Raw genomic sequence first — 27,251 nt, forward strand, 5'->3', positions numbered from 1 at the left:
TGTGTGTGTGTGTTTTTACTGTAACTTGCAATGCTTTCCCATACAGATAGTATGTTAACTCGCCTACATTTATTGAATCAAACCCTTTGGTTCATGCTGCTTTCTGTGTCTCTTCCTTTCTGAGTAATGGAGCAACATATTCTATTTTTAATCTAATAGACCCACTCTGGAACTAGGCAGCATTGGCAAATTAAAACCAATTCATTGGCCTTCTCAGTAGCCACCTGCTTTGTGACACTAGGATCAAAGTACCCTGATGGTCTCAAAGAACAGATGTGACTTCACCCCAGGAACCACCACAAGAATTGTAAAAGCCAGCTGTATGCAGAATTTTAATTATTGCTGTTATATAATTAGCATAAAAATCTTCAAAACATTTTGTAGTATTTATGTTACAAAATTTAATTTTCTATGTTTTAAAGCAGATATATATTTTAGAGGAGCTATCATTTCAAGGTTGTTCTAAAATTATTTTGTACACTATTGTTCATTTATATGTTACGCCAGGACTATTGGGTTCCTGATTAGTGTTGTGTTCTTTCTCAGGGGAATTGTTTCAAGTGAGGGCCAAATGTGTTATCAACGCTACTGGACCTTTCACAGATACGCTGCGTGAAATGGATGATAAAGGAGTCAAGAAGATTTGTCAGGGCAGTACTGGAGTACACGTTGTCTTGCCTGGCTACTATAGGTAATAAAATAAATCTTAACCCCATTTGATAGCGGTACGATGACTCTCAGTGCAAGACGCATTCTATATGAGTCAGTTAATAAAGGACAATGCGAGTACAACAGGCAGCAAATCATAGGTTCAAGTTATTTTCGTCTGATACAGGTTGCCACACAACTTTAGTTTGTTTTTGTTTTATTTGTGAACAAAATATAGTCAGGTGTAATATCATCACAAAATAATAACAGTTGTTCTCTTAAAGATCATCCTGTATAAAATCCAAATGTTATTGCATTTTAGTGAATTGTTGGTTTGACATTCGCCCTCTATTTAAAATAACCTCGTAACTTGGACTTGTAGCCCTGAAGCAATGGGACTGCTGGATCCAGCAACTAGTGATGGCAGAGTTATATTCTTCTTACCTTGGGAAGGAATGGTCATTGCAGGAACCACTGATACACCAACGGAGATTACAACTAAACCAATTCCACACGAGGAAGAGATTAACTTCATTCTCAGTGAAATACGCAATTATCTGAGTCCAGATGTCGAAGGTAATTACGTGAAATTTTCTTAATTTTAAAACCTCCAAAGTTAACAACGAGCATTAAATGCCTATCATGTGTAATCTGCCCCCAGTGATAGATCTATTGATATCAATGCTGTGAATGGCTGGAGGGAAGTACAAGGAAGGGTAATACTCATCTGGGCACTGACTTTACGAATATATTCTAAAACTACATTTTTAGTATTATGTTTATGGATATAATTTGGTTAATTTGTTGATGATTACCATTGTTCCCTAAATTAAGCTGGCTTAGCACAGTAATACAGAATCTCTAAACCACAGTAAATGATGTTGGTAAACCAAATTACCACATTGTCTTTGGGAGACCCACTGAAATGTAGAGAATAAAATGAAGAGGGAGACTGGAAACCACCAAACCTTTCCTATTTCCTTTTCTCCCCTTAAGAACCACCAACTCTCACTCCAACCAACACTGATCACTGTGAAGATCATTGGAGATACAGACCTTGATCCACCTATTCGTAGAATCAAGGGAAGGTCTGAAGGGGAACAATGGGTATCTTTCATTCTTTTACTTGCTTAGACAGCTCACATCAACAAGGAGAACTTAGAGAAAAGTGTAGAGTATAAGACTGCCATCCCAGAAGGCAGATATTTTTAAAACTATGCTCTGAATGTGAATTACCAGCATTTATTGCCTACATCCATCTAAACTGAGTAGATGGCTTGTGGGGGATGAACGGAGATATTGTTTAATCTGAATCATGAGGACCAAGAAATGACTATTACAAGTTAATGTCAGAGAAATGTATACAATATACACCCTGAAACGCAACCATCCACGAAAACAGAGTACCCCAATGAGTGAACAACAGTTAAATGTTAGAACCCAAAGTCCCCCCCCCCCACAGCTACCCCCTCCCGTGCATAAGCAGCAGCGAGCAATAATATATGCACTTTGTTTATCTGTGCATAATTCATTTCTAGATTTAATTCCTACGTTCTTGAGTTATTGCGTGGTGCCACAGGTGGCTTTGGAGTTTAAGTCTTTATGTATATTTAAGGCAGAGGTTGACCAGTCAGGGCATGAAGGGATACAGGGAGAAGGCAGGAAATTGGGGCCAAAAGGGAAAATGGATCAGCCGTGATAAAATGGTGGAGCAGTTGCCTGGTCCAGGTGACTTGTGTACCCTTAGGTCTTTCAGCTTTTTGAGCACCTTCTCCCTTGTAATCGTAACTGCACTCATTTCTCTTCCCTCACACCCTTCAACATCTGGCACACTGCAAGTGTCTTTTACAGTGAAGACTGATGCAAAATACTCATTTACTTCATCTGCCATCTCCTTGTCCCCTGTTATTATTTCTCCAGCCTCATTTTCTAGTGGTCCTATATCCATTCTCACCTCTTTTATTTTTTACATACTTGAAAAAGCTTTTACTATCCACTTTGATATTGTTTTCTAGCTTGCTTTCATATTTCATCTTCTCCCTCCTAATGATTCTTTTCGTTGCTCTGTGTAGGTTTTTAAAAGCTTCCCAATCCTTTATCTTCCCACTTATTTTTGTTTAGTTATATGCACTTTCTTTTGCTTTTACATTAGCTTTGACTTCCCTTGTCAGCCACAGTTGTACTATTTTGCCATTTGAGTATTTCTTTGTTGTTGGAGTACATCTATCCTGCACCTTCCTCATTTTTCCCTGAAGCTCACAGCCATTCCTGCTCTATTGTCATTCCTGCCAGCATCTCCTTCCAATTTACTATGGCCAACTCCTCTCTCATACCACAATAATTTCCTTTACTCCACTGAAACACTGCTACGCTAAACTTTACCTTCTCCCTATTAAATTTCAAGTTGAAATCAATCACATTGTGATCACTTCCTCCTAAGTGTTCCTTTGTCTTAAGATCCCTAATCACCTCCAGTTCATTACATAACACCCAATGTAGCATAGCTAATAAAACCTAGTAGGCTCAATGACAAACTGCTCTACAAAGCCATCTGATAGGTATTCAACAAACTCGTTCTCTTGAGATCCATTACTAACCTGACTTTCCCAATCAACCTGCATGTTGAAATCTCCCATGACTAACATAACATGTCCCTTTTGACATGCCTGTTCTATTTCTTGTTGTAATCTATGGTGCTATTGGGAGGCCTGTATACAACTTGTATCAGGGTCTTTTTACCCTTGCAGTTTCTTATGTGACAAGAATACACATAGATTAAGATGTAGCTGGCCTGGGCTGGCACCAGTGGAATCAGCAGCTGGTCTGCCACCTGACTTCAGGAGAGAGAGAGATAAGGAAAACAATGGAGCAGCATGTGGAGATGTTAATGAAGGGGAAGGAGAGCTGTCAAGAGCGGCTCACCCTTTGAACCCCGAACTGTTTGAAGTGATGGACAGGCGATACCCCAGCAGGGGGATAAAAAGGGACAGGTTCGCTAAGGCGACACACACGACACCCGAGGTGACAAGACCCTGGAAGCGGTGCGCCTCTCACAAGTCGGTGGGAAGCTTTTGGACGGCTGATCACGGGATCAAGCCATAGACGCTCAGGGTGGAAAGGCACGATCGGCGGGAACCTGGTGTGTGTCCACCCTTGCCTGGGTGCCAGGTTCAGCGCAGGGAAACGATCGTATCTGGAAACGGAAGGGTCATGGTCGGTGACCTCAGATGACATCACAAAGGACTCGCCCGAAAGCTGACTGCGAAGGTCTGTGTGGAAGCCTTGAATATTCATTCGTTTTTGCTCTCTCTCTCCTTTCCCCACACTGTCCATCTCCCACGGCAGCGATTACTGCGAACTGAACTGAACTAAATTGAACTGAACCTTGCGTCACTTTCAAACTGGTTATTTACCCCTAGACAATGATAGAGCTTGATTGATCCTGTTATCTGAATTCTGTGTACATGTATATTTATCATTGCTGAACTGTTGCATTCATTATCCTTTTGATTAGAGTACTGTGTTGCTTTTTTCTTTAATAAAACTTTCTTAGTTCTAGTAATCCAGACTCCAACTGAGTGATCCATTTCTGCTGGTTTGGCAACCCAGTTACGGGGTACGTAACACTTAACTCAACCCACAAGGATTCAACATCCTCCAATCCTATGTCACATCCTTCTACTGATTTGATGTCATTTTTTACCAGCAGAACCACGCCTCCCCCTTTGCCTACCTTCCTATCCTTCCAATACAATGTGTAACCTTGGACATTCAGCTCCCAACTACAACTGTCCTTCAGCTATGATTCAATGATAGCCACATCATAGCTGACAAACTGTAATAGTGCAATGAGATCATTCACCTTATTTCTGATACTCCATGCATTGAGCCATGATGAAATGGTGGAGAAGATGCGATGGGCCAGATGGCCTAATTCTACACCTATATCTCATGGTCTTACCTGCATTTTATGTGTACTAATGTGCTTTACACCCTGGTCTGGAGAAACACTGTCTCGTTTGACAGTATGCATGTATCTTGTTAAATGACAATAAGCTTGACTTGATATTACTCATTGTTTAGACACACGAGAAAGGTTGCTGGCATTGTTGCTGATGTTTGTGCTGCATTCAACCTGTGGTCATATCGAGAACCCCACATATATATATATATATATATCTTTTGTTTCTAGAAGAGGCTCATAAGAATGTGCAGTTCTGAAGTTTACTTTTGTACACCAGCAGGGAGTGTAACTTTGATGTGAATCTAATAATAGAAGTCTATGCATTGTTTAAAATATTCTTACTGTCAATAGTGTTTAAATTTCAGTAATTAACAATATTTATAAATGGGCTCATATTATTTAAATAAACTGTGCCAGCCATATCAATCTGCTACAAACTATATTATCCTGTGTGCATTATGCCAGGCACATCCACTTCCAGAGACTTGGATTCATTCCAGCAATTTAATTATAGTGTGACAAGAGCTATTTCTGGTAGCATGGTTTATAAGTGCAGTTCAGTACTCTCATAATATGATAAATGCCTCATTTTAGATAGATCGACCAGTGTGGTAACAACAGTAGTATTTGAAATGTAGTCTTAAGTTCTTTTTTCCAGCATCACTCTGCAGTGCTTATTTTGAAGAGAACATTAAAAGCATAAATCAGTGAGTTATAACTGCTTGTTGAATGATCTACTGTCTATTTTTTATTTGACTATTTCATATATAAGGTAGAATGATATGGATAGTTTTAATTAAAATTTTATCAGTAACATATCCAGTTAACGTTAATCTTCTCATGTACAAGCTAGAATTTGTTGCTCAATTTTACAGTTTAATGGGGCAAATGTGAAATTTGGGTTACTCCTTGACTTCAGATACAAACATCTAATCAGAAGATCAAACACAGTATGTGACAAGAAGAAATGGAAAGTTAATGGGGCTCAAATCATTTGAGTGCTGGGTTATGTATCAGACGAGGGATGTTTGAGGACTGGCCTAACCGAAGCTCAATAGACAGTGCTTGAGGCTTTCAATACCTTTCTGATCACAATTTTAACTGCGCTAGGAATTTGCTGGTTTAGGTACAAGAAAACTGAAATCCCTTTTCTGCCTCTTCTCTTTCGTTTGGACAATGTTCCATCTTGCCTTTCTTGAATCAAGCGTGCATGACCTGGTACATAAACGCATTGTACTCCATCTATTATAATTTTGCCCACTCAGTTAGTCTGTGACTCTAATTTTCAGCTCTCCCAAGGGCTCTTCCAAAGCTTTTTATCTTTGTTGCATCTGCAAATGTGGATATACAATTCTGTACTCATGCAAATCATTGATATAAATGCTGAAAAGCTTGGGACTCGGTACAAATCCTGGGGCAATGCCACATTCAGCCAAATCAGGAAAAAAAACTTTTATTCTTTCTCCTGCCTCCAAACCTGCCAACCCACATCACGGATTATTTGGCGTATCATGTACTTTTGAGTTCTACATTAATCTTCTACACAAATCTTGACCTCTGACTCTGTATTAACGTGTCTGTTCTCTCCCACCCATCACTTCATTATTGGCCTTTCTCCAGTCACTGTCCTCCTGCCACTTGTGTTCCTTTCCAGATGTCAGCTATTCTTTTCATTTGGCCAGCTGTAGGGCATGTAAAACAATAGAGCTTTTATGATGATTTCATGCCAGTAAGATTGCTATGTCCTCAGCCTAGCTGGGTTTTACAGCCAGCTATTCACACTTGCTCCCTTCCTTCCTCCCTGCATATGTGAGACATTTAATTTTCAAGATGGACTCCAAAAATTTTGCCACATCTAATGTTTGTTATTACTTGCTCCCTGTTTGTTTGTAGGGTTGTTCGCCAAGCCTGGAAGTTAGTTTGCAAACATTTCGGCACCAGTGGAGATGACACCATCAGTGCACAATTGAGTGTTAATTCTGTGGTATTGGTCTAACTTGTTGTTCTGACCGGTTGGCTGATAACCAGGGATACGGGCCAGCGGAGATCACTCAGCTATTCGATTGGCTGGGACCAAGCAGAGTCTGGCGGCTGGCACAACAGCCAACCAATCAGAACAACGAGTTGGATCAATATAAACGTGGGCACTCGGCAGAAACAACACTGAATTGCGCACTGATGTCGCCTCGACTGGTGATGAAACGTTTGCGACCTAGCCTCCGAGTTCAGTGAACAACCCTACAAACATGCAGCCAACCTGAGCTACCAATCTTCTTTCATATCAGACTCGCTCCTTATATAAATAATTGAGCTTCTTTTGAAACTTCTCAATACAAAGATACATTTTCTGAATCTTGAGAACTTTACTAAATAACGGTCAATATATCTGCATTTTCCTCATCAAGATGTTCTTGCTCCAAGTTTGTCTGCCTTGGCCCTCATCTGAAACTGCAAGTTTTTTTTGGCCAGCTACACACAATGGCTTCTGAAATGGCACAAGAGGTTAAGACATGTCTAGCAGTACAATTCACAGCTAACATTCAGAGAACTCCTCATGGTTTTAACAGGGAATGATACAAAATAAACAAGAATTGATATATAGTATACGCATAAGAAAGTTTACAGATGCTGTAAATCTAAGGCAACACACACAAAACGCTGGAGGAACTCAGCAGGTCAGGTAGCATACATGGAAATGCATAAACAGTCGACATTTTGGGCTGAGACCCTTCCTCAGGACTGAAAAGGAAGGGAAGAGACACCAGAGTAAAAAAGTGGGGGAGAGAAGGGAGGCTAGCTGGAAGGGATAGATGAAGCCAGGTGGGTGAGAAAGGTAAAGGGCTGGAGAAGAAAGAATCTGATAGGAGATAAGAGTGGACCCTAAGAGAGAAGGAAGGAGAAAGGGACCTAGAGGGAAGTGACAGGCAGGTGAGAAGATGTAGAAGGCCAGAGTCAAAAATGGGGGGGGGGATTTCTTTCTTTTTGTGGTGCAGCGTCAATTTTATTTGATAAGGCTTTTTTGAAAGGTCTTGACATGTTTTGCTATCTCAAAAATATTAAATAAATGGGGTTTGTTATGGTAGTGAAAATTCTAATTCTATCTTCCTGCTATCTCAGGGCACATATTGTTAATTTTTACTGGACAGTACCTTAAGTCTTGCATACTACATGATTTATGATTCTTCAGTGTGCTCGGAAGCAGTAATGTTAAATGGACAAACACATCTGTAAAGGCAGTTCAGGCCTTTTCATTTTGACGCTATAAAGCGCACATAATTCATTCTATATTGGCACCCTGTTTGTTGTTCTTTAAACCTAATTCACATTAACAGAATCTTGCTATTTTTAAAAATTTTCCAGTAAAATGGATATTAATTTTTCTAGCAGGGGTAATAAAGAGTCCAGGTGTCAAATAATACCAAGTGATTTGTAGCTTGACCATTTTTGTGTTATATAAAACATCCTCTTGTACGAAGTATGCCTGCAATACCATTTCCATAAGACCATAAGAAATAGGAGCAGATTAGGCCATTTGGCCCATTGAGTCTGCTCTGCCATCTCATCATGGCTGATCCATTTTCCCTCTCAGCCCCAATCTCCTGCCTTCTCCCCGTTTCCCTTCATACCCTGATTGATCAAAAATCTATCAACCTGTGCCTTAAATATACCCAATGACTTGGCTTCCATAGCTGCTTGTGGCAACAAATTCCACAGATTCACCACTCTCTGGTTAAGGAAATTCCTCCTCATTTCCATTCTGAAAGAATTAATTGTTTAGTATATTGAGGTGTTATCAATTTCCAGAGGTAAGTTGTAGTATATTTTGCCACATAATCCCAAATATCAATTCTGTACAAAGTTTAATCATTTTTATATATCATGATTTTCCTTTAAATGAAATCAATAATATCTTGAAAAAGCAGAGGCTGACAAGTATTCACAGATATAGTGTTTCATGTATCTTCCACTTGTATCAATGTAAATTGTCACTAATAACTTGCGTAAACCTTGTTATGGCAAATGTGTCAATGTTGCCTAATATGTCATTCCATGTGGAATTAATCCTGTTATCGCATTACAAAGCATTGCTTACATCTGTCATACTGTATATCTTTTTAGAAGAAAGACTGATCATTTCATATCAAATTAACTTCCCTGTAATCTGATGTGTTGCATTATCCTGAAGAAACCATACTGGAAGTATGTTCATATATTGCTGCATTATCCCAGCCATAAAATGTTAGTCATTGAATTATTAATGAAATGAATATAAATGCGCATTTTCTTCTAATATATGTCTGTTTTCTAGCCATTTCCTAACTTAGCAAATGTCTCTTTCACATGACTTTTCTTCAATCAGCATTGTAGTTGTCAACATAGAATCAGTTTCTACACTTTCCGTTTATAATGTACTTCTGTCAGGTTACTGTTTAATTCCTATTGCTTTTCTAGCAATCACAAATCATCAGAAGCATGGTTCTTTTCTGATGTCTGCAAACAAACATCTCGAAATAGACACCATCTACGAACCCCTAAGAGCCAAAGAAATGCGAGCCAATAGAATTCAAAGGTCAACAGAAGGGGCAGCCAATCAGGACTGAGGCAATGTAAACGCAAGCACTCCCAGACAGAAGCACCAACAACTGCGCACTGACGATGTCACCCCAACTGGTGATGAAACGTCTGCAAGCTAATTGCCGAGCTCGTGAACACCCCAACATCGAATCACGTATCTGTAATTCGCAAGAGCTGTTTAACCTTATCCTTCTGAATTTCAAAAGAGTAACTTCTTTGTTTTCTAAAAAGTTGAACGCTATGTCCCTTTTATTTGTTTTCTGGTCGGTATTATTTTTGATTTTATTTTATTTAGACATATCGCAGAGTAACAAGCCCTCCCAGTCCAACAAGTCCACGCTGCCCAATTACACCCATGTGACCAATTGACCTAGTGACCCAAACCTCGGTTGAATGTAGGAGGGAACTGGAGCACATGGGTGGCAGTCCATACTGTCGCAGGGAAAATGTACAAGCTCCTTACAGACGTGGCAGAATTGAATCCGGGCCGCTGATACTGCAAAAGCCGTCATCTCATTTTTCTCAACTGAGTTCCCATCTCTAATCATCCTTTCATCTGAACCATCTTTTGTTACAACCCTACACCTTAGTCCGTTTCTGTTTGACTTTTGTACTGGCCGCAGTGCAGAGATTCACCAGTTCAAGTAATCAGTGCTGTTTTGTCTGTTTAGTGTCTCACTACTTCACATTTTCTTCATTTTATACTGTATATGCCTGAGCCAAAGTGAAGAAACACCTAATTCACTGCTATTTCTGATAGTCAGCTGGGTTACCTATCTCTTTCTATCTCAATATATGAATAACTTCTCCTGCATTGCAATGGGTGGGCTCCTCATCTCTGCCTGAATGAGTAATTCAGCATTTTAATATCCTCAGTAAAATTCTGACCAATGCAAGGGACAATTTCAAACGAGTGCTGGCTATCTGTAGCAACCAGTCACCATCAACTCTTGGCTTCACCATCTTAACTTTATCCTATTGCTTTTGAAACACTTAGTCTTGATTTGCCTCCTTGCAGAAATCTCTAACTCAATCCTACATAAATCAGAAATTAAATACTGTAGATGCCAGAAATCTGACATGAAAGAAAACAGGAAATGCTCTGGAGACCAGGCAGTACCTATGAAATGAATATGAATTTATTTAAATCTTACATCCATCCCACAGTGTGAGGGAATAAAAGTCTTTGTGCTATGACTCCATTGTAATGTACAGACATGTGAATTTAAAAGTCTAATGGCTTGTAGAATGAAGCTATCCTGTAGTCTGTTGGTCCTGGCTTTAATGCCAGACTGAAGCAGCTGAAACACTTTATAGTTGGGGTGACTGGTGTCCCCAATGATCTTCCAGGCCTTCTTTCTGCACCTACTGCTATAAATATCCTCAATGGAGGGAAGTTCACATCCACAGATGCACTGGGCTGTCCGTACCACTCTCCGCAGTGCCTGGTGACCAAGGTCGATGCAGTTCCTGTACCAGGAGGTGATACAGCCAGTCAGGGTGCTCTCAGCGGTGCCCCTGTAGATGGTCTTGAGGATTCGCGGACTCATGTCAAACTTCTTCAGTCACCTGAGGTAGAAGAGATGCTGTTGGTCTTTTTTTGCCACACAACCACCAGTGTGACAGAGAAAAGATCCTAGACCTTGAAGTGAATGGGTACAATTAGATGTACCCATCCCTAGTACAATAAGATGAACTCTTGACCTCACAATTAATCTCATTATAACCTTGCACCTTTTTGTCTACTCGCACTGCATTTTCTGTGTAACTGCAACACTTTATTCTGCATTCTGTTAATGTTTCATCTTGTACTGTCTCAATGTACTGCCGATTGATATGAACGGTATGCAAGACAAGCTTTTCACTGTAACTCAGTCACAATAAAATGTCAATATCTTCACTACAACCATTCTGATAATCATAGTCATAGTCATACTTTATTGATCCTGGGGGAAATTGGTTTTCGTTACAGTTGCCTGATAAATAATTAAGTAGTAATAAAACCATAAATAGTTAAATAATAATATGTAAATTATGCCAGGAAATAAGTCCAGGACCAGCCTATTGGCTCAGGGTGTCTGACCCTCCAAGGGAGGAGTTGTAAAGTTTGATGGCCACAGGCACGAATGACTTCCTATGACGCTCTGTGTTGCATCTCGGTGGAACCTGCAGAATATGAACAGTTTCTCTATGCTGAATAGTCTCTACCACCCACATCTTGTTTGACAATAATCAGTATTTGCGTTTTATTGAACTGATGTCAATTTCTATTGGCTCCCCCATGCGCTACTCAGCTCTAGCTTTTAAATCATTGGTTCTCCTCCTACCCCACTCTTGATGCTCTTCCAACTTGGATCCACTGTGGAAGGCCATTTTGCCCCTCTATCCCATTGCAGGCTTTCAGCTATCTGACCCCCACTTTCCTCAGCCACCCCATGTTCTGGAGCTCCATTGTTGCTGGACCTTTCTCCTACTTTAAAGTTTCTTTATCCATCTAACTATACTTATTAAAAGCCCATTTAAATATTTCTTAAACACAATGATTGTATTTAACTCCAGCACCTCCTCAGTGTGTTCCAGATATCGACCACTCTCTGTTCTTATACTAAAACAATTTCTCCCTCAAATACCCCAGCCTTTAAGCATAAAGAGCAGGAGAGCAATTAGGGAAATGGTGACTTCACTCAAGGACAACTCAGAGTGTTTATGCCTGGAACCAGGGGAACGGGGAGAGATACTAAATGTAAACGTGAAAAATTCTGCAAATGCTGTAAATTCAAAACAACACACACACACGATGCTGGAGGAACTCACCAGGTCAGGCAGCATCTATAAAAATGAATAAACAGTTGATGTTCCAGGCCAAACGCCTTCTTCAGGACTGGAAAGGAAGGGGGAAGATGCCAGAACAAAAAGGTGGGTGCGGTGGGGTGGAAGGAGAAGGACGATAGTTAGGAGGTGATAGGTTAAAAGGTACTAAGTGATTACTTGCATCAGTATTCACCAAGGAGAAGGCTGTGTTAATGTTCTAATGGATGCCAATAATAAGGAGGAGCTGTTGAGTGTATTTAAAAAGGATTAAGGTTGGTAAGTCCACATGGAGTCTACCACAGGATACCGGAGGAAACAAGAGGAGGAGATTGCTAACACAAGGAAATCTGCAGATGCTGGAAATTCAAGCAACACACACAAAATGCTGGTGGAACGCAGCAGGCCAGGCAGCATCTATAAGGAGAAGTACAGTCGACGTTTTGGGTCGAGACCGTTCATCAGGAATAATGGAAAAAAGAGATAGTAAGAGATTTGAAAGTGGAAGGGGGAGACCCGAAATAATAGGAAAAGGCGGGAGGGGGAGGGATGAAGCCAAGAACTGGGAAGTGGATTGGCAAAAGGGATACAAGGCTGGAGAAGGAGAGGATCATGGGACGGAAGGCCTTGGAAGAAAGAAAGGGGGAGGGGAGCACCAGAAGAAGATGGAGAACAGGCAAGGAGTTATTTTGAGAGGGAAGGAGAGTAAAGAATAAAGAAAGAAAGAAAGAAAGAATTAGGGATGGGGTAAGAAGGGGAGGAGGGGCATTAACGGAAGTTAGAGAAATCAATATTCATGCCATCAGGTTGGAGGCTACCTAGACGGAATATAAGGTGTTGTTCCTCCAACCTGAGTGTGGCTTCATCTTTACAGTAGAGGAGGCCATGGATAGACATGTCAGAATGGGAATGGGATGTGGAATTAAAATGTGTGGCCACTGGGAGATCCTGCTTTCTCTGGTGGACAGAGCGTAGGTGTTCAGCGAAGCAGTCTCCCAATCTGCATCGGGTCTCATCAATATATAGAAGGCCACACCGGGAGCACCGGACACAGTATATCACCCCAGCAGACTCACAGGTGAAGCGTTGCCTCACCTGGAAGGACTGTCTGGGGCCCTGAATGGTGGTGAAGGAGGACGTGTAAGGGCAGGTGCAGCACTTGTTCCGCTTACAAGGATAAGTGCCAGGCAGGGGATCGTTGGGAAGGGATGGGGAGGAGAAAAATGGACAAGGGAGTCGCGTAGGGAACGATCCCTGCAGAAAGCAGAAAGGAGGAGATTGCTGTGGTCTTTGTGGAGATCTTTGAATCTTTCTTAGCTACAGTTGAAGTCCCAGAACACTGGAGAATAACCACTGTTAATCATTTGTTTAAGAAGGAATAATCCATACCTGAGATATGGGAATTACTGGAGAAGTTTCTACGGGGCAGGATTTGCTTGCATCCAGAATAGCAGGAATTTATTAGGCATAGCCATCATTCCTGGCAGGTCCCGTCACACAAATTTAATTCAGCTTGGTTAAGCAAAGACGACTGAAGGTAGGGCAATTGATGTTGTCTACACAGACATAAAGCACTACAGCAGAGTACAGGCCCTTTGGCAATGATATTGTGCTGAACTTCTAACCTACTCCAAGATCAGTTTGACCCTTCCCTCCTACATAGCCCTCCATATTTCTATCAAGGCATTTGACACCTTCGATGAACAATGGATTTACACTAAAAGGTCCCTCTGTTGATCAGCACCCTATCATGTGTCCTACCTCTAAATTACTTCCTGGACTGCATCACCTTGGACTTGTTCAGATGACATAGCATCTGCCAACGTTCTGCCCAATATTCCTTCTGATCTCCACCCTTCTGGAGCCTTGGACAAGTGCCTCTGATATTCACAACTCCATTACTTTTCATGGTCACCCACAAACTTGTTAATCATGCCTCCTATGTTCATGTCAAATGTTAATATAAATCACAAGCCGAAAGGGTCCCAGACCCTGTGGCACATCACTCATCACAGACTTCCAATCATCACCCTCTGCTTCCTATTACCAAGCCAATTTTTTTTAAAAAAGTCTTTCATTGTTTTACCCATTCATGTGGGCTTGAGCAGATGTTGATTTGTTTTTTGCCATGTATTTAAAAGTTAGGCTGTTAAAACACAATTGGAAGTCCAATATTTTAGATGCATTATTTTTACTTATGGGTTATTGGAAATTTTGTTAATCCTGGAATGGAAGGATGGTTCACATTTATTGGTTGTTTAGTGTGTTTCAGGAAGTTAATTCATTTCACTAGAGAGGGGATTTGAATGCCTATAAATCAATATTGTTTAAAACCTCAAGTTTACTTTTTAAAATATAAAACTGTACATTTTACTGTAACTATATGGAAATATCACCTAATTTTAGGAGTCATTTGATCCAATTGACTGACTGCTGTCAGCTCATGACAGATTTTAAAATTTTCGTAGCTTATTAAAATAGCCAAATATATTATGATGTGTGGTAATATTTTTTCAGCCGTTGAACAGTTTTGCATAATCATTTATATTTTCTATATTCCATTAACAATATTGTTACAGAATTATTGCAAGCTAATTTATTTTGTGTTTGTTCTGTTTTTGAATCTGCATTTTCATTTCAGACTCTTATTGAACAGGCTTTGCAGCACAATTATGTCTCAAAGACCAGCACTTTCTGAAATTCTATTACCGGCTATTCTATTAAAATCTGGAGCTCTGGTTAATTTGCTCAACATTCTAAATGTTTAAATTTTGATGACATAATAAAATATGCTGTGGAATTTTTCATCTTTTGTATTAACCGATATCCATAGCAATTGTAATACTTAATCCTTCATCTTTATTTTGACGTCTCACTGTGGTTTTATTCAGATTTTTGTCACTTTTTTTCCTGTTCATTTTAATTTCTATGTCCCATATTTCCTTCCAGAATCTATTTGCATGTTTGCTTGTTCCTAGTAGAATTAGAATGTAAAAATTAATATTTAGTTCTCTCATTTTTTATAGCCAACTTTTAAATCCTTTTCTTCTGTTCACTGATACTACAAGTAAAAATATTTAATTTATACTTACTAACAAAATGAATAAATTTCTGTAGATAAATAATAAGATTAATTGGGTTTTTACTTTCAAAGCAAATGTTTGCATAAAAATATAATATTGCTGATATTTTTGCAATTATTATTAAGTATTGATTAAAATAGCTCCAAATCCATAATTCATAGCACAGAATGAGGCAATTCAGTCTATCAAGTTCATTCTGTCTCCCACCAGTGCAGGTCCATCAGTCCCATATTCTTGTACAGTACCTTATTCTCTCTTATGGAAATAATTCTAGGATTGATCGGCATATGAAGAGCGTTTGATGGCTTTGGGCCTGTTTCCACTAGAATTCAGAAGAATGGGGGTGTTCTAATTGAAACCTATTGAATGTAGAAAGGCCTCAATAGATTGGATGTGGAGAGGATGTTTCCTATGGTGGGAGAGTCTAGGACCCACAAGTTTTACCTTGCTTCTGGCGCCAACAAAGCATGCTCTTTCTTGTCTTACTCACCCGACCCTGTATGTCTTTGGGATGTGAGAGGAAACTGGAGCACCCTGTGGAAACCCATATGCTCTCGTGGCGACCTTACAAACTCTTTACAGACAGCGGTGGGAATTGAACTCTGATCACTGATTGCTGGCGCTGTACCCAATGTAGAATCCTTGGAGATTTGTAGCTCACGAGGGGATGACAGAAGGGCACGGATAGTGCCACAAAGAGATTTAAAAACAAGACAGGAATTTTTAATACTGAGATTTTACTGAGTGAGGAACCAGCATCGAGCGCAGGAGTGGTGGGTGAGCAGGGTTGGTGTGGAGGCCAGCACATAGGCTGCAGAATTTTGGATGAGCTTGTGTTAATGTTGGATGAGTTAGATGGGCAAGAGGACATGGGAATAATTGAAACTGGTTTAAAACAAATAGTTTTGGTAAAAAGTGAATTGATGGGGAGGGGATGTAGAGAGGGTCACAGTGTTTCAGTTGAACTTGCATTGCTGCTTTGAAATTTGAACACAGTTGGTGATGGGGATGGAAGAAAATTTGACAGTTTGCGCCAAATGCACAATCTAGTAACAGCTGCGAGTTGTGCCTACTTCCAAAATTCATTTCCATCGATATCTGTGGAAGTGAATTTTGGAAGTTGTAATCAACTCAGACACTATGATAGTTACTACCAGTGCCCAGAACAGACTTCTGTCACATAATGACTTTTGTTTTCCAGTGTTTAATTTATTTCGCCAATTTCATTTAATTCAGTTTCATAATTTTTGAACTCTCATGATCTAGTATAATGACAACTAACCCAGTTGGTTACAGTATTTATACCCCCACTGCTCCCTGGCTGATCTTTAGAGTGTTTCACTGTTGTTTCCTAAAATTACTTTGGGCCTGCATAATGGCTATTGTCTTCACATTAAGGGCAGTAAGGACAGATGAGTTTGTGTACGGGTGCCTTATCAGTAGACGTTAGTGCTTCCTTTTCACCTCCTCGCAAAGATAGTCTATGGATTGTGTCACATCTAAATTATCTTTCTTTCTAGTTCTGCTCATCTAAAATAGACTATGGGTTTACATTGGGAAATGAGAGGCTGGCGAGCTGCAGGCATTGGTTGGCAATGTTGTGACATGAACTAAGTCACCAGAGAGACACTGAAGCAAGTGGACATGGAAGTGTTTTATTCAGCTTAAACAAGCAACAGGCGTCATATTGAGACACTCTTGTAAGAAAAAACCTACTCAACCCAATATTACATGACATTTTTATATGCTAAATATCAAAGATAACAGCAGGATAATTCTATAGTTACAATGCATCTACAATGCTTCCTTTGAATTACATATAGTTTTCACACACCTCCTTCTTTGCACCCACACTCCAGACACCCAAAATAAATGTTAATTTCCACATTCATGCAGTCGAGTCTAATTGTTCTGAGCTGCATTTTAAAATTAAATCTGCAGTCCACATTCAAACCTGAAGATGGGTTACTGGTGAAATTAATAATTGCTATATGTCCTAACTCCTGAATACACCCTAACAATAATGGTCCAAGAAGATTGTGGAAAGTGTCAGAAGTTGAACTGAAATCCATAGCAGGTAAAGTTTGGGGGGTGGGGGGGGGGATATGTTCTGATCTTATTGGATGTGCTGAGAGTAGCGGATATTCTTACTGGATACACAGAGAATATGGAGACAAGCATGGCAGAAGACTCAAGATGTCCCATTTCCAATACCACATTCACAATAGCTCCAAATCATTTCTGATACATTAAATATCTGTGTCATCAGATATGATAGCAGCATGACCCTAACCTGCATTAGATATATTTTGTTTTCAAAGTCAAGCTGTTTAGAAACACTGCACTTGATATTCTAAACCATGATAGTCAAGTGTAAGCTGGTTCAGTCTGCATTCTTTGAATATTTTAATAGCTGACAATATGGAGATTTTTAAAAGTAACCTTTGGCCGTGGATCTGTTGCTTTGCATAGTAAGAAGAGGAGATGTGCTCGCAGCCTGGAGTGGCATTCGACCACTGGTGTCTGATCCCAACTCAAAGGACACCCAGTCAATCTCTCGCAATCATGTTGTGACAGTGACTGACAGCAAACTGGTGACTATTGCAGGTATATCATTTGAAGTCAGTGAATATCAATCGTTTGAACGAATTTTCAAAATTAACATTATTGAACCGCCTAGTTAAATAATTTATAGCTGATTATCCAATTCATTTTAGTTTACTCTGTTTATTGCTCAAAAAACTTAAGCTTTTTCCTTTTTTGATTTGAGTACGTCTTAGACAAAAGCAATGATCTTGATGAAGATAAAATGCTTTGTGTGTGAATTTAGGGTTTCTAGAGTTATTTTGGTTTGTGAATATAATTATATATTAATGTAATATGCAGTTCTTAAAGAAAAAGAAAAGATAATTTTCAGAAGTTGGAGTTGAGTGGAGGAATGAAGATGTTCATTAATTAGTTGAATCAGATTTTGTGGAGGACTGGGAAAAGATGAGAAGAAACAAAAGGATGGAATAAACAGGTTATTGCAGTGGAAAACTTGGTCCTAATGTGTGTTATGGCCTGTTACACTGCTGGTGTTTCGGCCAGCAATGAAGATGCTCCATATCTCGCGGCGTTCAGGGCTTCTTCCACTGTGTCAGTAGCTTCCTCTCACTTTTCATTAGTGTCAGTCATGCAAGTCCCGGGTGACTCGGGAAAGCATACCATCGCATCAGATGTAGAAGGATTCTTCATTGCTGTTTCCATAACCAGTCAGGGTTGTTAGCCCTGAGCTGAATCCCTGAACCTGGAGGGCCAGTGGGCCACTCTTAGTCTGGCCTCTACCCTTTGACCCATTTGGCATGGGTGACCCTACCAAGAGCCAAAGCGTAAAGCCCTGACTCTAGGCAACATAGCTCTCCAAGTTAATGAGGCATGCAAGCCTCCAAAGCATGACAGCATTGTGGTCCTCTTGGAAGAATATTCCTGATTCCTTCCAAGTTGTAGCATCTGAGGGAATTTAAGATAAAAGGAATCCACCCTGACAGTATAGATGCAGAGTGAGAGAAGTCCTGTCTCAAAGCATATGTTTTATGAACCTGGAGTTCACAACTGGTGCATGTATTTTGTAGGTGGTAAATGGACCACTTACCGTATAATGGCAGAGGATGCAATAAACGCTGCTGTCAAATCTTGTAACCTGAACCCAACAGTACCATGCAAGACGGTTGGACTACTACTAGAAGGAGCCCATGACTGGTCTCCCACTCTTCACATCAGATTGGTGCAATACTATGGACTAGGTGCCGAGGTAAGCAATTTCTGTTCTTCCTCCCCCTCCCCCCACTCTCTTATCTGGAAAAAGACATCCGTATACCACTCTTCTCTGTTTTCTGTTTTTAAGCCAATGTTTCTTTTGTCAATCCTGCCGCTTTTTATTTCAGGGCTTTAGTTTTGCATATTAGACTTTTAAGTGGAAATATTGGCTTCACCGCCTCCCTAAACTTTTAGCATTCTTGTAAAATTTAAGTAAATTCAAAGTTCAAAGTAAATTTCATTATCAGAGTACACGTCTGTCACCACATACAACACTGAGATTCAGCTTGTGGGCATACTCAGCAAACCTATAGAATAGTAACTGTAGCAGTTTCAATGAAAGATCAACTAGAGTGCAGAAGACAACAAACTGTGCAAATGCAAAAATAGATAAATAGCAATAAGTAAGGAGAACATGAAATGGCTGGGCTGACTTGTTCTCAGATCTTGACAATTCAGTCACAAGTGTTTCATCGCCATATGAGGAGACACAATCAGAGTTTTATAATTTACAGTGCACTGATGGTACCTCTTTATATGCTGATGAAACACTTGCAAATGACTTGCCAAGATTGGGGAAGACTTCAACCCAACCATCAAACACCCGAGCTACACATTTTCCGAGTTATTTCCAGAACATGAAATAACAAAATAAGGGGTCCTTGATGTGAGATCATTAGTTGTGGGAACATCTCAATGGATGGGCAAGTGAGTGTAGTTAACACCTTTTGTTCAGGAACCTGATGATTGTGGGGTAGAAACTGTTCTTGAACCTGACGCTGTGAGTCCTGAGCCGCTTGTATTTTCTTCTGGATGGCAGCAACGAGAAAGGAGATTGGGCTGGGATCTCTGATAATGGATGTTGCTTTCCTATGACGGTGTTTCATGTAGCTGTGCTCAATGGCTTGGATGGCTTTACCTATGATGCACTGGGCCAAGTCCACTACCTTTTGTAGGATTTTCCATTTAGTTGCTTCAGAGTTTTCTGAGGTGACTGAATTACTTACCTTTTACCACAATAAATTTTCATTTCCTGAAAGAACATGGCTGCCTAGAATTTGTACCCAGCTCCTGTGGCTAGGCGGATCCCATTACGTTTGTGCTGAGGCAACGAGTCTTCTTGTTTTAGACAAAACTGCATTTAAAAAAGTCTGTGATCTGATACACAGACCCTCCAAACTGTGCCTTAGATTTTCAAATTTATTCTTTCTTTTCTGCTCCATTTGTAATCCTCACTTTTTGTCAAGATCAAGACTGATTTGCACAGTTTCTTGTTCAAACATTATTTTTCTTGAGTTCTCAAAACAACTCATTAACTCTGGCTGATAATTCAAATGAAAAAGTTTGGTTCCATAAAACCATTCCCAATAAGGACACTAACATTCAAATAATTTTTTAAAAAATAGATACCAGGCCTAGACCTGAGCTGCAGTTTCAAAATCTTTAAAAATCAGTGTGGCTAGTCCTTGTTATAGACTCAGTCTCATGAGATTCCCCAGCAAATTTGTGTCCCTGCACCAATGCTGCACAAAAGCAGAGTAGGATTGTCAAAGCCGTTCGCCACCTCATTTGCTGCACTGCCCCTGAGCCCCAGGGAAGTGCCAGACTGCATCACAGTAGAGACATTGTGAAAGGGAAGAGAGATCTGGAAACAACTGCCTTGTGCCTTTTATATTCTTGACTTTGTTCCTGGGAAATGGACCTGCTCGGTAAGAAAAGGTCAGGAAAATTAACCCTACTGTGCTAACATATGTTACAGTGTGCGCATTAAAAATGTATGTCGAATAAGAATTCCATTTAGCATCCAGTACGAAGGACAATCTGCAACCAAATTGCATCGAGAAATCATCCTAAAGCAGGACTTCCCAACATTTTTTATGCCGTGGAGCCTTACCATTCACCAAGGGGTCCGTGGACCCAGGCTGGGACCCACTGTCCTAAAGGGTAGATCTCCCTGAGCGTGCACTATGTGGATGAAGGTACTCAAAATACTAAACTGATTCTAAGAACAAGTCGTGCCCTGTTCTCATTGCTACAATCAAGAAGGTGAAGGCACACACTCAACAATTCAGGAACAGCTTCTTGCCCTCTGCCATTGGACATTGAACCTATAAACACTACCTCACTACTTTTTTTTATTTTATCTTTGCACCACTTATTTTATTTATATTAATTTATATCCTGTAATTCAGTTTTTTCCTCTAGTATTTTGTATTGCCTTGTACTGCTGCTGCAAATACAACAAATTTCACGACACATGCCGGTGATACTAAACCTGATTTTGATTCTAGTGCCAACAAAGCTGCTGCGTCGCTTTGGGGCCATGACATTCTCTGGAAAGTAGACAGCACTTTGTGAACACAGCACAGTTAGAACAGAAATGCTAACTCTGCTTCTCTAACAGATTTTAACTTTGTTCTTATTCTTTAGGTGGCACGCCATCTTGCCTCTACCTATGGGGGAAGAGCATTTGAGGTGGCAAAGCTGGCTCAGGTTACGGGAAGGAAGTGGCCTTTAGTTGGTAAACGTTTGGTGGCTGACTTCCCGTACATTGAAGCAGAGGTATGAAACAGTGTTGCTATTGCACGAATGTTGTAAGCGGTTGATATTGAAAAGGTACTTCACAAATTTATTGTGATTAAGTCCCAGAGGTTGGTGGGATCTGTCCTCGATTATTGAGAGAGACAAGAGAGGAGACTGTTGGGAACTAGCCAGAAACTTTTGTATCCTCTTTTGCCACAAACAAGGTTCCAGAGGACAGGAAAATGTTTTTTCCTTTGTGTAGAAGGGTAATAGGACAACTCAGGAAATTGTAGCAATTCGCAAAGCACAGGAGGAACTCAGTGGGTTTGGCAGCATCTATAGAGGGAAGTAGACACTATGAGTTTTATTCAAGACCCTTCACCTGCACTGAAAGGTAGAGGGGAGGTAGCCAGTATGTTAAAAATAGGAGGAGGGAAGGAATGGAGCCAGATCCAAAACTCCCTTTCTTAACCGGGACTCTCCCAAAATTGATGAGATCCATGTGGTAGGTTGGCATGGAATCTGAGCTGGCTAACTGGATCCAAAATTGATGATAGTAGGCAGCTGATGGTGATTTAAGAATACTTTGTTGATTAGAAATCTGTGAGCAGTGATGTACCCACAGAGTGTCCAGTCTCACTGCCAGGGGAGGAGGTGGGATCAGATGCAATCACTGTACTTAAGAGACAATTAGGCATAGAAGGATATGCACCAAATGCAGGCAAATGGATTAGACTTGTCACCCATTCAGTGACGCCATTCAGTAGAGTGGAAAGGCCAGGAATGCGAGAGGGGTAGGTTTCAGATAGTTTATATTTATCAGATTAATGACGTTAAATGCAGTTTAATGATGTTAAGTGCATTTAGTTGTTTAGAAGTGTATTGTATGTGTAATTATTTTGTAGCTGAATGTTTTTGAATGTCAATTAATTCTGGAGCTTTCTGTTGAAGTATTTCTCATAGGGGGTGTGGTGGGTTCTTGTTCAGGCCTTGCCATATCATGCCACTTATCTGCAATGGACAGAGTCTGGTGGTTTACATCAAAGTGAGATGTGTTGAGGGAGTTGATACTGGACGATCTGCTGCTGGTGTGTGTGAATGGGTGAGGAGGGAGCTGTGAGCATCAGTGGGCCAGCTGAAGTGTTCCGACTCCGTGTGGATATTGGCATCATAATTGTTGTTAGACTCAAGAGTTGTCTCTGCCATCTCCCTCGCATTATTGCCATGTTCACCAGCATTTCTTTCAAGAAAAATTCTTTTAGAATTTCTTTTTGAGGCATTGATCGTGTGGATGGCCAGAGGCTTTTTCCCGCGGCTGAAATGGCTAACACGAAGGGGCATAGTTTTAAGGTGCTTGGAAGTAGGTACAAGGGGGATGTCAGAGGTAAATTTTTCACACAGAGAGTGGTGGGTGCGTGGAATGTACTGCCAGCGACAGTGGTAGAGGTGGATACAATAGGGTCTTTTAAGAGACGCTTAAATAAGTACAAGGAGTTTAGAAAAATAGAGGGCTACGTGGTAGGGAAATTCTGGCAGTTTCTAGAGTAGGTTACATGTTCGGCAGAACATTGTGGACCAAAGGGCCTGTAATGTGCTGTAGATTTCTATGTTCTATATTGTAATAGGGTTTTGGAGATCCAAGGTCTGTATACCTTGGTCTTCTGTGCAGTCTCTGATCTCCACTGTCAAATGCCAGTGGAATATTTTGTCTAATGAAAAGCAACCATTTAGATAAAGAAACTGCAAGCAAGTTTGCATCAGGCTTTACCCTGTCCATTCGTGTTGCAATTAGAACAACTGGAAAAGCCCCTTTGGGCAATGTTGTGGCAAACCAGTTAAACACCTAATTAAACCAATCCCTTCTACTGATACGATGTGCGTATTCCCCCATTCTTTGTACATTCACGTGTCTATCTAAGAACCTTTTAAACATCTCTATCGTGTTTACCTTCACTGCCATCCCGGCAACACATTCCAGGCACCCGCACTCTCTATGTTTAAAGAAGAACAATTAAAATTGTCCAGTATGTCTCCATTGAATTTACCCCTTCAGGGGTTCCCAACCTGGGTTCCATAGGCCCCTCAGTTAATAGTAGGGGGCCATGACATAAAAAAGGTTGGGAACTCCTGCCTTAAATGTATGCCATCTAGTATTAGACATCTTGACCCTGGGGAAATGATCCTGGCTGTCTACTCTAACTTTGCTCCTCATCATCTTGTAAACCTCTGTCAGGTCTCACCTCAGCCTGCAGCATTCCAGAGGAAACAACTCAAGTTTGTCTAGCCTCTCCTTGTAGAAGAGGCTAGACAATCAATCCTAAATCCAGGCAGCATCCTGGTAAATCTCATCTGCAATCTCTCTAAAGCTTCCACATCCTTCCGATAATGGGGTGGCCAGACCTCAGTGCAGTACTCCAGTTGCAGCCCAGCCAAAGTTTTGCAACATAACTTCCTCTTCCTACTGCTCTTCCCTCCTTCCTTTTCTCCCATGGTCCACTCTCCTCTCCTATCAGATTCCTTCCTCTCCAGCTCTTTACCTTTCCCACCCACCTGGCTTCACCCGTTACCTTCTAACTATCCTCTTTCCCCCTCCTTCCACTTTTTTATTCTGCTGTCTTCCTCCTTCCTTTCCGGTCTCGAAGAAAGGTCTCAGCCTGAAATGTTGACTATTTGTTCATTTTCATGGATGCCGCCTGACCTGCTGAGTTCCTCCAGCATTTTGTGTGCATTGCTTTGGATTTCCAGCATAATTTAACATTTTTTCCTGATTATAATTGTCCAATTGTAAAACATTCTTCTGCACTGGAGAATCAGGTTGATAATCTTAGCCACCTCCCACCTCAAAATGTCTATTTTCTTGGTGAGTTTCTGAAGCACAACCTTTAACTGAACCCTGCCCCCCCCCCACTACCGCCAACACTACTAATTACCCTTCTTGCTGTTCAGTACTTCTGGTTGATTTGTGAAGTATCGTGTGCTTCTTGGAGTGCAACATCAAGTACACGTTAAACAAATACACGCACAGGCGTCTTCGCTCTGTACGGAACGAAGACCATCATCCTCGACCTCAAGGGATAGCCACGAGGAAGACGACGAGTAAAGACATGCTGGTCTTGCTTCCTGAAGCTGCCACTTAGCTGCACAATCTTACAGCTATCCTTTGCACTTAGATTATCTGCAGGTGTCCTATCTCCATTTTGTTATATCCTTTTGGCACACCATAGAGTCATAGGGTCAAAGTCTGTCCTGAGGTATTCACCATGCTTAGGCATTCAGCTTCTTCTTCCATTCCTTTGCTCCCAACCACCTGCCCAGCCACGTTTCCATCTCTGTGTTATTCCTGCTACTTGCACTGCCTGACTTTACAGCATTTACAAAAATGTATTTATTGTTATTTATTTATTTAGAGATACAGCACGGTAAACAGGCCCTTCTGGCCCAACGAGCCCACGCCATCCACTTTGAAGATAAAAGTAAATGTAATTGTCAATGTACGTATATGTCAATAGACAATAGGTGCAGGAGTAGGCCATTCGGCCCTTCGAGCTAGCACCGCCATTCACTGTGATCATGGCTGATCATCCACAATCAGTACCCCGTTCCTGCCTTCTCCCCATATCCCTTGACTCCGCTATCATTAAGAGCTCTATCTAACGTTATACAACTCTGAGATTCATTTTCCTGTGGGCATACTCAGCAAATTACACCCGCGGGTCCAATTGACCTACCAGCTGGTAGGCATTGGACTGCGGGAGGAAACTGGAGCACCCGGAGGAAACCCATGCGGTCCCAGGGAGAGCGTACAAGATCCTTACAGCCAGCGTCGGGGATGGAACCCCGGTTGCTGGCGCTGTAACCGCCACACTACTGTGCCACCTCATTGAGTGACGCTGCCCTGGTAGGTGATCTGATCAAAAAAGGTGTTGCCGCCAGGGTCAGCCCATTTGCTTGAAAGCAGACTGGCTGCGCCTCGATCACAATGCCATAATAATACTTGCAGCATTATCTTTCTGAGGTTTTCATCAACCCAAGCAATAAAGCCAGCTGTAAGGCAGATCTTATTTGAAACGTTGAAGCAGGTTGTTGCCCAATTTGTGCAGGTACGATATGCCGTGAAAGAGTACGCACGCACTGCTGTGGACATCCTTGCACGCCGAACACGACTATCTTTCCTGAATGTGCAGGCTGCCGAAGACGCTCTTCCCCGCATTGTGGAGTTAATGGCTGCGGAACTGAACTGGAGTGAGAAACGGATTCAGGTCACCCGCATGTTCTTTCTTTTTATATATAGATTTTTCTTTATTATCTGGTGCACTCAAATAAAATGCTGATAGTTTTAAATGACATTACTTCCTTTGCACCATTCCTTCATTATTTACTGCCAGTTGAATATAATAAATGCATCTGCACACACCAAACATCTGTCCTTCTTCAGACCTGTGGCACAGAAGCCTCTGTTTTATTGAATGAATAATGCATTTGAAAATAAATGAGATAGCTTATATCAATATACTTTTAATAATTGTTTTCATTTTATTCAAAATGTGTCTAATCCTTTGTATCAGATGATCTAAATAAGATCTCAATGGAAAATGCAGTACTTAGACATTTTCTGGCTATGTTTTGTCCTTTACAGTGAATTTAATTTTTATTGAAAAAATATGTTGCATGATTTGGAAAAAAGTGTTGTTTTTATGTTTTTGAAAGGATTGGTATTTTTGCAAATTGTCCTGTTACTATGATTTTTATGTGGATTTCAGACCAAGGAATTCCAGATACCCTGGTGAAATAATGATCACTTATGGTTCTTCCGTCTCAGATAATATTCTCTTTCTCTACTGCCCGTTGTGCCGCTGGGATCTAGGGCAGCATCGATGGTCCTTTATCTCTGGCTGCGTCACCGCTTCATTCATCGTGTCAGTAGCTCGGTTTTTACTACTATCAGTCATGCAGGTGCCAGGTGGAAATTCCGGAATACCACCGCACCCTGCGTAGAAGGGTATCCCTCAGATAATATTCATTGCTCATCAAGTATACAATCTCTTTTAAGTTAATCCCATTTATTATCTATCACCACTTTTTAAGCAGCTCCTCTGCTTTTAACTCTGTTCTCTTCTCATTAAACTGCAGACTGGATTTAAACAGATGCTTGAATTACATAGTCAAGATTGCTTTGATTAGAATTTTTAGTAGTAAAGAAATACTGTAATTAGAATAAATTATGGACTGCACATGCTGAATCTGGAGCAACACCCAATCTAATGTAACTTCAGCATAATTTCTATTAATAATTATTATATAGTTTCTAATACTCTGACCCTGATTTCTGTTGCACGTTTTTAGGATGAGCTAAAGGCTGCCAAGGAGTTTCTGTACTATGAAATGGGTTACAAAGTTCGGTCCGATCAATTAGGCAACACTGAAATAAACCTGTCACCTGCAGATGTCGACAGGTAAAAAGAAATACTTTTTTCTACCTTGCTCCACACTCCATGAAACAGTTAAACTGTTTTTACCGAAAGAGCACTACTGCAGTCATGGTACAGGACATAGAAATCTGACCTGGCAGTTAGTGAAAGATTCAGGCAAGAGGTACAATCGTCCCTGATTTGTTAAACCAAGTCTTTGTCAGCCTTCTCAGGTGAGTGGCAAACACACTTTACTGTCCTAACTGTCGAACAGCATGAAAAGCATTGATGTTTGAGAAGTTAATTTAGTTGTTGTGTTTACTGTGTTGTAGCAGTAACTACACGTACAGTAGGAAGTACTTCTTAAAGTGTAAAGTGTTTATTTTAATTTATTTAGCGATACAATGTGGAGTAGGGTCTTCCAGCCTTTCAGGCCCCAGCAAC

General features: G+C 40.7%; 1 protein-coding gene across 5 annotated transcripts in view; it reads left to right on the top strand.

The window, feature by feature from the left end:
• gpd2 (glycerol-3-phosphate dehydrogenase 2 (mitochondrial)) overlaps nucleotides 1-27,251 on the top strand; it is a 133,847-nt gene that overhangs the window by 97,721 nt on the left and 8,875 nt on the right. For all 5 annotated transcript variants that reach the window (XM_063052277.1, XM_063052276.1, XM_063052281.1 and 2 more), the window contains 7 exons: nucleotides 547-691; nucleotides 1,031-1,224; nucleotides 17,551-17,685; nucleotides 18,693-18,871; nucleotides 21,307-21,438; nucleotides 25,500-25,658; nucleotides 26,743-26,852. In XM_063052277.1, the coding sequence (XP_062908347.1) occupies nucleotides 547-691; nucleotides 1,031-1,224; nucleotides 17,551-17,685; nucleotides 18,693-18,871; nucleotides 21,307-21,438; nucleotides 25,500-25,658; nucleotides 26,743-26,852 (1,054 nt within the window). The remainder of the gene's footprint in view (nucleotides 1-546; nucleotides 692-1,030; nucleotides 1,225-17,550; nucleotides 17,686-18,692; nucleotides 18,872-21,306; nucleotides 21,439-25,499; nucleotides 25,659-26,742; nucleotides 26,853-27,251) is intronic.

Source organism: Mobula hypostoma, chromosome 6, assembly GCF_963921235.1.
Source record: "Mobula hypostoma chromosome 6, sMobHyp1.1, whole genome shotgun sequence".
Taxonomy (NCBI): domain Eukaryota; kingdom Metazoa; phylum Chordata; class Chondrichthyes; order Myliobatiformes; family Myliobatidae; genus Mobula; species Mobula hypostoma.